General features: G+C 49.3%; 1 protein-coding gene across 3 annotated transcripts; it reads left to right on the top strand.

The window, feature by feature from the left end:
• Positions 1-44: 44 nt before the first annotated feature.
• ctc1 (CTS telomere maintenance complex component 1) lies at positions 45-11,266 on the top strand. 3 transcript variants are annotated; one of them, XR_007400502.1, is made up of 24 exons: positions 45-329; positions 885-1,048; positions 1,670-1,922; positions 2,022-2,242; positions 2,334-2,469; positions 3,051-3,380; positions 3,748-3,876; positions 4,003-4,229; positions 4,605-4,758; positions 4,861-5,058; positions 5,373-5,511; positions 5,622-5,736; positions 5,871-6,522; positions 6,634-6,723; positions 7,147-7,284; positions 7,502-7,557; positions 7,700-7,803; positions 8,306-8,471; positions 8,896-8,970; positions 9,073-9,235; positions 9,328-9,392; positions 10,010-10,104; positions 10,243-10,379; positions 11,037-11,266. XR_007400502.1 is itself a non-coding variant. In XM_049029510.1 (24 exons), coding segments are annotated over exons 1-24 (3,834 nt in total). In that variant the 5' UTR covers positions 45-287; the 3' UTR covers positions 11,038-11,266. The 3 variants fall into 3 exon arrangements, 2 of the variants coding, with proteins under 2 accessions (XP_048885467.1, XP_048885466.1); XM_049029510.1 differs by having other exon boundaries at positions 4,683-4,758; positions 9,948-10,104; XM_049029509.1 differs by having other exon boundaries at positions 9,948-10,104.
• The last annotated feature ends 119 nt before the right edge of the window (positions 11,267-11,385 follow it).

Here is an 11,385-nt window from a genome sequence, read left to right as displayed (position 1 = left end):
CGTATTCATGTAATAACATCTAAAGTTATTTTTACAGAAGAAGAAGGAGCGTTTCGGCAATTATTTCAAATGCTGGGTGTTAGGGTTGGTGTTCTGTGCTGTATTTATGTGGTTATGTCGTGTCGTTTTTGCTGGTGTGGCCAGATCGTAAAATGGAAAAGAAATTCGGTTTGACATGTATGTTTCTCTGGGTAGCTTGTTAATTTGCGACACAGGCATGAAATGAAGGGTAAGATTTGACAGGAGCTCTGCAAGTGGTGGGATAATTTTACCAAAACCAACGGAAAATGGACTCGTTTCTGAAACAATTCAGAGACAGAAATCAAGCTGTGAGTAAACTCGCGTATCTCATTTAGAAGATGCGCATGATGCCTTTTGCTGTGTAATGCTGACATACTGAATAACCAAGGCGCAGAAAGGCTGAATGTCAAAGTTAATAAGATGCCATGTAATGTGTGCGATTTAGTGGGAGCACACCCTACCCGGTAAAACAAGCGATTCATTCGGAAATCATGAAGTGTGGGTTTGGAAAAAATATAGACTTTTTAAAGGTTTGCTCCTTAATGGTAAATTCGACATTCAGAGATTCAGCCATGCACGAATGTTGACTTTTATTAGAATCATCCGGCTGAATAATCTAATATCACAAATACTATTTTTTATTGGTCGTTGTGTCAAACGAATAATATTTGGGCAGTGTGCTATTTATTTCGGGTTTCTTTAACTCTATTGTAAAAGTTTGGCAGGGCAAAAGTACCATTGTCAAATATGCTATAGCATAAATATTTTGCGCCGTTTTAAAAATGTATTTTGTTGAGGATTAAATATTTTAATATAATGAAAAGCTTTCTGTAAAAGTGGTGACTCGGACCTTCTCCGATTAGGAGTTGCGCTGGTTGGGGGAGCTGTATCAGTGCGCCGAGGCGAGCGCATGTCCAAGGGCGAACTGTGCAGCCGCGCCGTCTGCGGGGCAACTGGCTTTGTCTGCGGTCAGGGGGCTGCAGGAGCTGCTGGACCCCCAGTCCCCCGTGATGCCACTCAGCTACAGGTGAAGTGGGAGTCTGCCTGTTTTTCAATGGGTGGATTGGAGACTGGGCTGAATTCGGTTAGGTTTTATGGCTTTAGTTGTCAAGCAGAAAATACCCCAGGATGTCCTACAGCTCTGTTCGTCTCTGAAACACATGTTAAGGGAATTTCAGTGTCACTGATCAACATGCACCGTTCGATATTTAAGTATCTAAAGACTGTGAGAAAACCATGATTGAAGATGTACAGTGTTGATAGCCTTGATAGATCCAGCTGTTGATAATAAGGGTTAGGGTTAGTCAAACTTAGCTTGATTATATGACTCGTGTCTAGTATTTGTGTTTAATCTGACAGTTTCCTGACGTGGTAGAAGTCAGAATAATTGTAATTTTACCCATCTTCTATAACTAATTATGGAATACAGGATTACAATGATGTTGGAATATTATTAAATTCATTATTAAATATTATTATTAAATTCATTTATAAATATGGCCTAAATCATATTTTTTCTTCTTTTTTATTCTCTCTCTCTCTCTCTCCCCTCCCTCCCTCCCTCCCTCTCTCCCTCTCTCTCTCCCCCCCCTCCCTCCCTCTCTCTCTCCCTCTCTCTCTCTCTCTCCCCCTCCTTCACTCCCTCCAGCTTTGTATCAGTGTCTGAATTAGTCACCAAGCAGAACATTCCCTGCTGCAGCCGTCTCACCTGGAGCACCCATCAGTACAGAGAATGGGCCAGGGAGGCGGAGCAGCGGCTGCCCAATCACAAAGCTCTGCCACGAGCCAATCTTCTGCTGATTGGCTACTTGACTGACAGGAAATGTGCCGAGCCGAGTGCGACCAATGGGTCTGACGGAACCTGGAGGGTGAGAGATCAGAGTTTCAGTGTCTGCTGCAAGGTGATGAGGCTTCCATGAAATTCCTCCGTGTGCTATAAACTTCCTGTCTGTGGTTTTTCCCACCAGAGGGGCTTATTAACTTTCAATTTGTCTGTCTAGGCTGTAAGTGCCCAGCCCAACTGGCTCCAACAGTTCATGCTGTTTCCCAGCTGGAACTACATCCCCCAGAATGCATCTGCACAGAATCAACAGACCAGGGGCTTCCTGGAGCTCACTGCCCCTCCTGTGCCCCTGACACTTGACATAGCTTCCGTTGCACCTGAGAGGAGCTGTTCTGAAATCATTACTGTGGCAGATGTCATCAAAGTGCTGCAGCAAAGGTGGAGGATATATGATTAGTGGTCATTAGTGGTTTTATTGGACATTCCACTGCCATTCCTGCTATTTATTCGTATGTTATACTGTTGGCAGGCGGAGAAAGGGAGGCGTCCGCCTGCATGTGCATGGTGTGGTGTCTGCGGTGTGCCCCCTGCTGGACATTGCTGGGAAATCTTTCTTTTGCTTTTGTCTGAAGGATGGGGAGAGCAGCGTGCCCGTTCTGGTGTTGGTGAGTCGATTGTAGAGTGTCCGGGGGGAGGACATGGAAGAAAAATTGAGAGTTCAGCAGACTTTACTCCCCAGCTGTTGAAAAATTATAGCTCTCCTTAAGCAATTGATTCAACATGCCTTTCACTTAGCAGAGATTTTCACTGCTATTACCCACCTACAGATTATGAGCATTTAGCTGCTGCCCCCTGGTGGAGTAAATGCGTTATAGTAAAACAGGTGTGTATTAGGGGGCAGCATGTGGCTCGGTGGGCTAAGCCTCTGTGCCTGTGATCAGAAAGATGCTGGTTTGAGCCTGGCTTAGCACATCCGCGGGTCGTTGAGCAAGGCCCTTAACTTCCCTGAACCTTAACCTCCCTGGGTGCTGCTAAGGGTGCTTGCAATTCGTGATCAGCTTGGGGGAGGCGTAAAGAGAATTTCAATAAAATATCACTTATTATTACATTATTATTTATGAATTACATCGTCTGACTAGTTGAAACCAAATGCACTCATTTGTATGGTGTTACATCTCACCTTCCCTCCCTTCCTGTCTCCCTCTCCCCTGCATCGTTCCACCTCCTGCCCCCCATGTGTCTGTAGGACGTTGACCACCTGTGCTGGCAGCAGTGCTTGCGAGTGGGGGAGGGTGTGTGCGTGTCAGAGCTGCGTGTGTGCGCGCTCAGGACGCTGGGGGGGTACAAAGTCCTCTGTGTCACGCCCCAGTCACACTTAAGCACCGCCCAGGCGTACCCGGATGTGACGGAGAGCGGGAAGGAGGTTTCGGAGGGAAAGGTGATGGAGGTGAAGACAGAGAGCGGGATGGAGGTAAAAAGAGATGTTAAGCGTTGGAGGGTCACAAATCCAGACTCTGGGGAGAATTGTGTTCCACCCACTGCCAGGACCAAGATCTCCAAGATGATCAGCTATAAGGTGAGTGCTGGCACTCTGAGAGCATCTGTATACCTGTCTGTCCCTGTTTGTCTGCTTGTCTGTCTGCCTGTCTGTATACATGTATGCCTGTCTGTCTCTGTCTGACACTGTCTGTCTGTCTACATGTTTGTTCCTGTCCCTCTCTGTCCGCCTGTCTGTCTGCCTGCATGTCTGTCTCTGTTTCTCTGTCTGTCTGACTGCCTGTCTGTTTGTGTCTCTGTCTGCCTGCCTGTGTTCTTGTTCCTAGGGAATTTTTCAAAGGGGAGTTGCTGGTCTGGGCCATGTTTTGCTTCCTTCGTAGCTAATGTTTGTGTGTATGTCTGTACTGTGTGTTTATGGGTCCCCTTGCGTGTCGCCTCCACACCAGGGAGTGCTGACCAAGGTGCTGGATGCAGAGTCTGGGCTCTTTGAGTTGGACGGGCAGGTGGGGCTGTGCCTGGCCTATCAGCCCTCCCTGCGGATGGCCAGTAGCCTCAGACCTGGGGTGCAGATTGAGGTGAGGACCTTTGCCGTCGGTCCTTTGCTCATCTGACATGCCGATTTCCCGTCACCCCTCTTAGACGCACAGTGTGCATTACCTGTCACCTTGCTCCCCCACCCCCCCCCCCCCCCCCCCCCCCAGATCCACAATGTTCACTTCCTGTACCGGGCCTCCTCGATCTGCCCAGACGTCTTGCTGTGCGTCTGCCTGCGATCCAGCCTGCGTGTGACAAATTTCAGCGGGCTGCAGCCAGGGGGCGCCTCTCACCCCAACGCTGAGGCTCCTGCTCTCCGCATCCTGCTGGAGAAGAACCTGGGAATATCTGAGTACCTTTGGCTCTGTCACTGTATGAAGACACTGAAAGAAAGGTGAGGGGCCTCCTCTCTCCTCCTCTTCTCTGCCCTTCCCTCCTCTCTTCTTCACCCCATCCTTGGTTGTTCCCTGCCTTACTCCCATCGCCTCTGGGATAGGCTCTGGACCCCCCGCAACCCTGAACAGGGTAAGCGGTTATAGAAAATGGGTGGATGGATGAATGGATTTTATGCTGAAATATGGTGGCTATTTTAAGATGGTTTTTGGCTATAAATGTATAACATGGCTTTTAACAAAAGGATATGTTAAATATCTGAAGCATTTTAAATGTAGTCAGCCACCTCCCCAGGTGGAATGCACTACAGTACGCAGTGGGTATGCTGTGGCTGGCGGTGAACATGTGATTTTTGGGGATTTTCCTGGACTTTCAGACTTTGCCCCCGCTGGGTGCGGGAACAGCGCGTGGCAGTGGTAGCATCCCGGCTGTTAGATCTTGTCTTGCCCCCGAGGCAGGAGGGACCCAATCACAGGCGAGATATCTACCGAGAGATGTTGTTGGAACCTCACTGCTGCCCCCTGTTGGAGGTGAGAATGAATTATCGTCATTCATTTAGTTGTAAGTGTAGTGTAAGGTGTTTCGTCAGATACAGTTTCAGTGCCGGTCTGATTCTCCCCCCCCTCCCCCAGTACACTGTTGGCAGCCCTCACCAGGAGCTCCTCTCAGTGAAAGATCTGCTCCTCACGATGGAGAGGGAGTGTTGGCACTCTTTGTCTCTGGCCTCCCTGTTGCCTCCGTCAGGGCCCTACCTCATGCGGACCCAGCTCAACCCTCTGCTCAGTTGGTCCTTCCACAGCCTGCCTGCCTGGAGCACGCCCAAGCCCCCGGTGAGCTCTGTGAGCTGACTCGAGATCAGGGGTTATGCACCCCGACCAAATATGCATGTGGCTTAGCAGGTTAGGACTCTGTGTCTGTGATTGGAAGATCACCGGTCCAAATCCCAGCGTCAGAGTAATTTTACTGTTAAGTCTCATTTACTCTAGGGATTGTCCGACCTGTGTGTCCTGCCATGGGTTTGTTACCCCATCATGGATTGGCTCCCCCTATGACCCTAAATAGGATAAGCAGCTATAGAAGATGGATGGATGGATTCATGGATAGAAGGACTGATTATCTGACCCTGCTTTTCCTCTCTGTGTAGGTGCTGGTTGGCGTCTTGGAGTCCCAGGGGAAAGGTGTGTGCGTGCGATTGGCTGACCAAACGGGTGCGGTGGACTGCGTGGCCGTGGGAAGTGAGGACGGCCAGTCGCACTGCACAGCCAGCAACACAGCCTGGTTAGGTACGGCTCCCCCCGACTCACTGACACGCGAATCGAGTTTCCGCTTCTAAATCAGAGTCGGCCTCATCGCATTCGCTGGGCTCCTTTGTGGTTTGTTATCCATGGAGCAGGTTGTCTGGTGAGCATCCAGCGTTTCACCATGGTGGTGGAGAGGTTCCTGAAGACCGATTTCCCTTCCTGGAGGCACCTGGATGACGAATGCCACGTCACGCACCGCCACTGCAGGTGCCACTAAAGTGTGCGGTTGCAGAAATGGTGCCCAGCTGTGCACCAGATGCAATTTCTGATGACGTAGGTCACAGGTTAATGATGAAGCACCCAGTGATGGCGCCCTGTATCCTGTCCTGGTCTCTTTTCAGGGTTTACATTCAGTTCTGCGTGAGTGACCTGCAGATCCTGAGCCCCTCGGCCTCCATGGCCGCACTCCTTAGTACCCAGCAGGAGCAGAAAGCAGGGGATGGAGGTCCTAAGGAGAAGGGAGCAGCAGAGGATGGGAGAGTCAGTCGGATGGAGGTCACGATGGCCCAGAAGGCAGTGGGTGGTGGTGGACACAGAAACAGGGACAGGGACAGTGAGCAAGCCAGACACGAGGGTCTGCAAGGCCTGGCTGTTACCGTGGGCAACAGCTGTGGTGTCGGTCCGACCGATGCGGCAGGGGGATCTGAGCTCAGTGCAGACGACAAATCTCCGAGACCTAAGATCCCCAGACTGGCTGAGGAGCGCGATGGCGCAGAGTATGGCGGAAGGTCCTCCGGGGCTGAGGGTGGCGCCAGTGAGCCTGGGGCAGTCAGAGGTCGCTTGCAGTCTGACGGCTGTGTGTCCGTTGTGTTCCGCGTGGAGTCAAAGCAAGGCCTCACTTTCCAGAATGTTTACACTTCGTCAGTGGCCTCTGGGCGGTCCCTGTGTTTCCATGTGACTGTCATGATGTTCGGAGAACCGCGGCTCTGGGCAGAGAACCCCAGAGTTCACCCCCTGGAAGCAAGTGAGACGATGGGGGTGGAGCCCAGGGAGGTTTGTGCAAATCGATGTTACCTCGAGTCTACAGTAAACTCACAACCGATGCTATTAACTTACACTAATTCTGCTTATTGCTCTTCATACTCTTTCCATTCCCCTTGACAGGTGGACCTGCAGTTTGTGGAGAAGTCTGTCTGCTGGTTCCCCCTGCTGCAGGTGGACGGTGTCTACAGGTTGGTTGCCCCTCACACTCAGGTGAGTGAAAGCTCAAGCGCCCCCGTGAGGCTCTGCTGTGCATCACACATTTTGCTACTAAGTTTGGACTGAACCTCAGGCCAAAACTTGATAGACACATGACGGTAGTGTGCACATTTCCCTGTATGTTCATCTTAATTCACACTGTATTAATGCCCACTGATGGATGAAGGTGATCACTTTAAGATGATGTTTGATTTTTCTGCTGTTACGATAATTTCTTTGTTGCTGTTCTAGTTCTGCTTGATTTATCTATTTCCTGTAAGATTATCAGTAAAATTGTCTTATTTAACCCAGTACTGGATATGTAGTTAAAAATTGATTGGATTATTTATTATTGTTGTTGTATTTGTTGTCGCACTGTGGATGGTGGTCAGGAATACTCGCCATTTCACAATACAGACTGCGCTTGTTTTCTCTCAGGACCCCGGGGTACTATGCGTCCCCTCTGCACCTTCGAAGGGCAGAGCCGTGCTCCACAGCACCCCCTACCTCTTGGTCCAGCCTCAATGGCGTTTATACACCCTGCCTCCCTCCCTGAGGCCTGCACCGCTCCCCATGGTAAGCAGTGTAGGGTGATGACCACCTCAGGCGGTCTGTAGGGTTAGGAGTGGCGGTGTGAGAGAGACCAGGGTGTAAAGGTAGGGCTGCTGTTGGGAGCCAGGGTTAGGGTGCGTGGCCCCCCGTGGTCCTTTAGCTGTGACTGGGAGGAAGCCCTCGGTCAAGCCCTTCTCCTGGGGGTCTGGGAAGAGTTTGAAAGGTGTGTATCTTCCTGCAGGTGACCCGGGCCAAGGAGCTGGTGGTCATGTCTGTGTCACAAGTCCTGTACAGCAGGTAACACCACACCCCTCCCCTCCCACATGCCCCGCATGTCCGACTCCTGCCTCCCCTCACTGGTTAGCTGCCTTCGGCACTCATGCTGGCAGCGAGGCCCAGTAAATCCAGGACTAGTACGTCACCATTTGCTGTCTTTCAGCTCTGCCTCTGCCTTAGTGTCCTTCCAAGGACTGATCACCAGCAGGATAACACTGGAGGAGAACGAGAAGGTCCCCTGTTTCCCGGAGGAATACAGCGAAACGGGTGAAGAATCATCCTTAATCGACTTTAGCTGCAGTTAGCATGCAGACTGCCCATTCTGTGTGTGGGGGGGGGGGGGGGGCGACTCTAATGCGTCAAGCTCCGCCCTCCCAGTTCTGCTCTGTATTCCCTTTGGAGAAGGTCGAAAACCCTGGTATAAAATATTTAAAGTCTGCATTTTAATACTCATTTCTGTCACTTTCTTTGTGCAGGATCACATCAAACCTGATTTAGCTAACAGTCTCATGTAATTTGCCTGACCCACACAGTATATCGTCATAGCAGCATATCGTCCAGTGTGTCTTTTTGTGTTCTTTTGTCCTTCCGCTGCCCTCTAGTTGCCATCACATTTCCACATATTCATGTCTGTGGGCGGCTTTACATTGGATCCATGTGTAAGAATGCACATTAGGGGCATTAGGACCCTGAGCCGTCCTTGCGGATGCCGGTCTGCATACTCCTGAACCGGAGCGGGTGTGACTCACCTTCCCGCATGCGTGAACAGGAGCAGACGTGGAGTCATCTCTGAACGTGAAGCTCACCGTGGGCGACCTGGCGATCCCCGGCCAAATCATTCACGTTTACCTGAAGCTCTCTGGCAGACCCTACATCCCAGGCCTTGTCCCCGGGGCCCGAGTGCTGCTGCAGTACTTCCAGCGCAGCGTCTCGCGGTGAGGATCTGCGGTGTGGCATAATGGCGCCCCCTGCTGGCTTTGCATGGGAGGAGGCATAAAGTCATATCTACTTATCTGTTTGCTTTATCAAAACTCCGGTACAGCATATTGTTATAATTCAGGCTTTTATTAATAGTTTTATTAATAAACATATAAATAATATAAATAAACCAGTCCCACGGTCTATGAAAATTATGGCATATTATTTTCAAGTATATTTTCCTTTAGATAATAATAACACTATTGTCACACTGTTCTGATTTATTTTAATTTTCAGGGAGAGCAAATAGGTTAGAACATGCAAAAGCTGACGCATGCTCATTTCTGGGGCGCACATCTGGCCCCCTCTGTGGCTGAGCGGAGCACTGACCTGTAAGTGGCAGAGTTGTGTGCCTGATCTGCGCGTGTGCTGCGTTTGCAGGACTGACAGTGTGTACTGCCGCTCTGTTCCCATCAGCTGTGTGACAGTCACTGCCCTCCCCCCGACAGACTGCGGGTCAGTAATATCTGTCTTCACTTCTATATCTCCGCCCTTCGGACCGAACTAAGACCAACAACTAATTCCCTGCCCCCATTTTCCCTCTCTGTCTCTCCCCAGGACTTTGCCTGTCAACCTCCCTGTCCCGGCAGTGCTGTTGGGAGAATGGGCCCTGGTGGGGGCGCGGCGATGCGCCGTGGGCCGGGTTCGAGCCTATGTGACATGCGTGCTGTACCTGCAGATGCAGTGGGTCTGCTCTCTGTGTGGGAACATCTTCAAGCAGGTGCACAGAGCCCTCTCCTGCTCACTTGTGGTACTGCATACATCTCCACACTAGTTGCCCTTGTCTGAGCCAGTTTCTGTCTGCCTTCACAGGACCGCTGTGTCCAGAAATACCCCCCCTGCACGTCCACCATTGGGGTCTTCCAGGCAGAGGCCAAGTGAGTTTGTAAATGGTGTCTCTATGCATGTGGTTTGATGCCTCTAGGCAAAAACAGGAAACTGAGGCTAATTTTATAGTAAAGAGACCATTTTGTGATGCTTTTTATACCACTATAAATATTGCAGTCGACAAAAGCAGTCCAGAGGCGGGTAACTTGGCTGATGTGTATGTTTGAATTGCCCAGTGTGTATATGTGCCTGGCAATGGACTGGCATCCTGTCCAAAATGTCCCCTATCTCGTCTTCGATGTTGCATGCAATAAGTCCCAGCTGTCCCAGGACACCCCCCCCCCCCCACCGAATACGTGGTTATGGAGGATGGACTCTTTGCCCTGTCTTAGTATGGAAAAACCTACACTGTCAAAATTGTTCAGATGACTGACGATACCAACTAAAGACCAAACAACTGCCACCAAGCATATTAAATTGTTTTTGTTTTTTTTTCTTATTCTCACCACCAGGTGGTGCCGACAAACTTGTTGATGAGATGAGTTGTAACGGTCATAGAACCGTGTGGAGCTGGTGTGTTTAGAAGTGCTTGGTTCTGCCCAAAGGGTCGCAGTGGATGATGGGAGTGGAGAGGCCCAGGTTTGGATCTCATCTCAGATGGTTTCAGGGCTCTTGGGACTGGGTGTCGCGGAGTGGGAGGGGATACAGCGGCTGGTCAAAGTCAGAGGTCACGTCCGGGTCTACAGTCAAGGCAGGAATATGGTGAGACTGGTACTTTCTGCTTCATGTTAGCTCATACTGCTCTTAGTGTCACTGATCGAGGTACGTTGCTATAACTGTTTAGCTTTCTTCATGCTGTAAAGCTGTCATTGGTAATAATGAGTGTACTAATTGCTGTAGGTGTCCATTGCTGATGCGGAGGACCCCTTGGTGGAATACCTTTCTTCTCTGTGTGTTAGTACTGTGGTGTGTCGCCCCCCTCAACCTGACATGCCAGCTGAAGAAGCAATCCCCATGTACTGTAGAGCTGAGACATGGTGAGCACAAATGCTAATCAGGCTAACGTGCTTCGTAGCCTCAGTAGACCGGATGAAGTGCTACACAGGCCACCAAGTTCTATTGCCACGGTAGATAGGGTTGCAAAGGGGTGCAAAATTCCCAGTAAATGTCTGGAAACTTTCCAAAAACTTTCCATTCCATGGGTAGTCAAGCTGGGAGATTTTGGGAACTTTGCATGAGAATTAATGGAAATAAATTGGAATTAACTGGAAATTTGGCGTAATTTTTACAAACTTTTATATACAAACATAAATATAAACATTTTATTCTATCATAAGCAGAAATGCATGCAAACATTTCTAATACAAATGTTAAAAATGACATTTTTGACTTTGATTAATTTGAGTAGAACTTTAAGCAGTTCTTTCATTGAACAACAATAGAACATGATTGTTGAATAAATTAAACATGTGCATGTTACGCTACATATATGATTTGTGCTTTTGTCAGTTTATTCCCCTTAATTCTCATATACTCCTGTTAACAGACCGCACAGTCACAGCAGTTACCCCACCGTAATACACAGGCAAACACACTACACACTGAGCTTAGTACAGAGAAGCTTAATGCAGATGCATGGCTAGTGTCTCTGCACCAAACTGCTAGTCAAATCACATGTCCTATGCTTTTTCCAGAGACCGCAGAGCTGAAAAGATTCTGTCGCAGAGAGAGAGAGTTTGTCACCAAGATGGCAGACCCTCTACAGGTATCCTGCTTGGAACTGAGCCCATGGCAAGCCTGGGAATGAGGCTATGTGTCAGCACTGGGTGCCTGAATGGAGCAATATTTTTGTTTCTGTTTATTTCTGTAAATATAGGAATATGTTCATAGCTATTTATTGAATAAAATGTCATTTTACAATTTCTGCCGAGGTTTGCTCGAGTGGTTTATCCATGTCCCTGCAGTAAATTTATACTCTTCTGGTGGGGGTGTGTCTCCTGCTAACTCCTTGGAAAGTTGACTGGAATGTTAGCTTGCCGTGGC

This window comes from Brienomyrus brachyistius, chromosome 10 (genome assembly GCF_023856365.1).
Source record: "Brienomyrus brachyistius isolate T26 chromosome 10, BBRACH_0.4, whole genome shotgun sequence".
In the NCBI taxonomy this organism is placed as follows: domain Eukaryota; kingdom Metazoa; phylum Chordata; class Actinopteri; order Osteoglossiformes; family Mormyridae; genus Brienomyrus; species Brienomyrus brachyistius.
The sequence above is the reverse complement of the archived record's forward strand: the minus strand, read 5'-3'. Positions and strand labels throughout refer to the sequence as shown.

What these genes read in the sequence shown, in the direction of transcription:
- ctc1 (XM_049029509.1), top strand. Translation starts at nt 288, where the DNA reads ATGGACTCGTTTCTGAAACAATTCAGAGACAGAAATCAAGCT. An exon ending in TTCCAGCGCAGCGTCTCGCG is followed by an intron (nt 8,472 to 8,895) that starts GTGAGGATCTGC and finishes CTGCGTTTGCAG; the next exon opens with GACTGACAGTGTGTACTGCC. An exon ending in GTCTTCCAGGCAGAGGCCAA is followed by an intron (nt 9,393 to 9,947) that starts GTGAGTTTGTAA and finishes TTCTGCCCAAAG; the next exon opens with GGTCGCAGTGGATGATGGGA.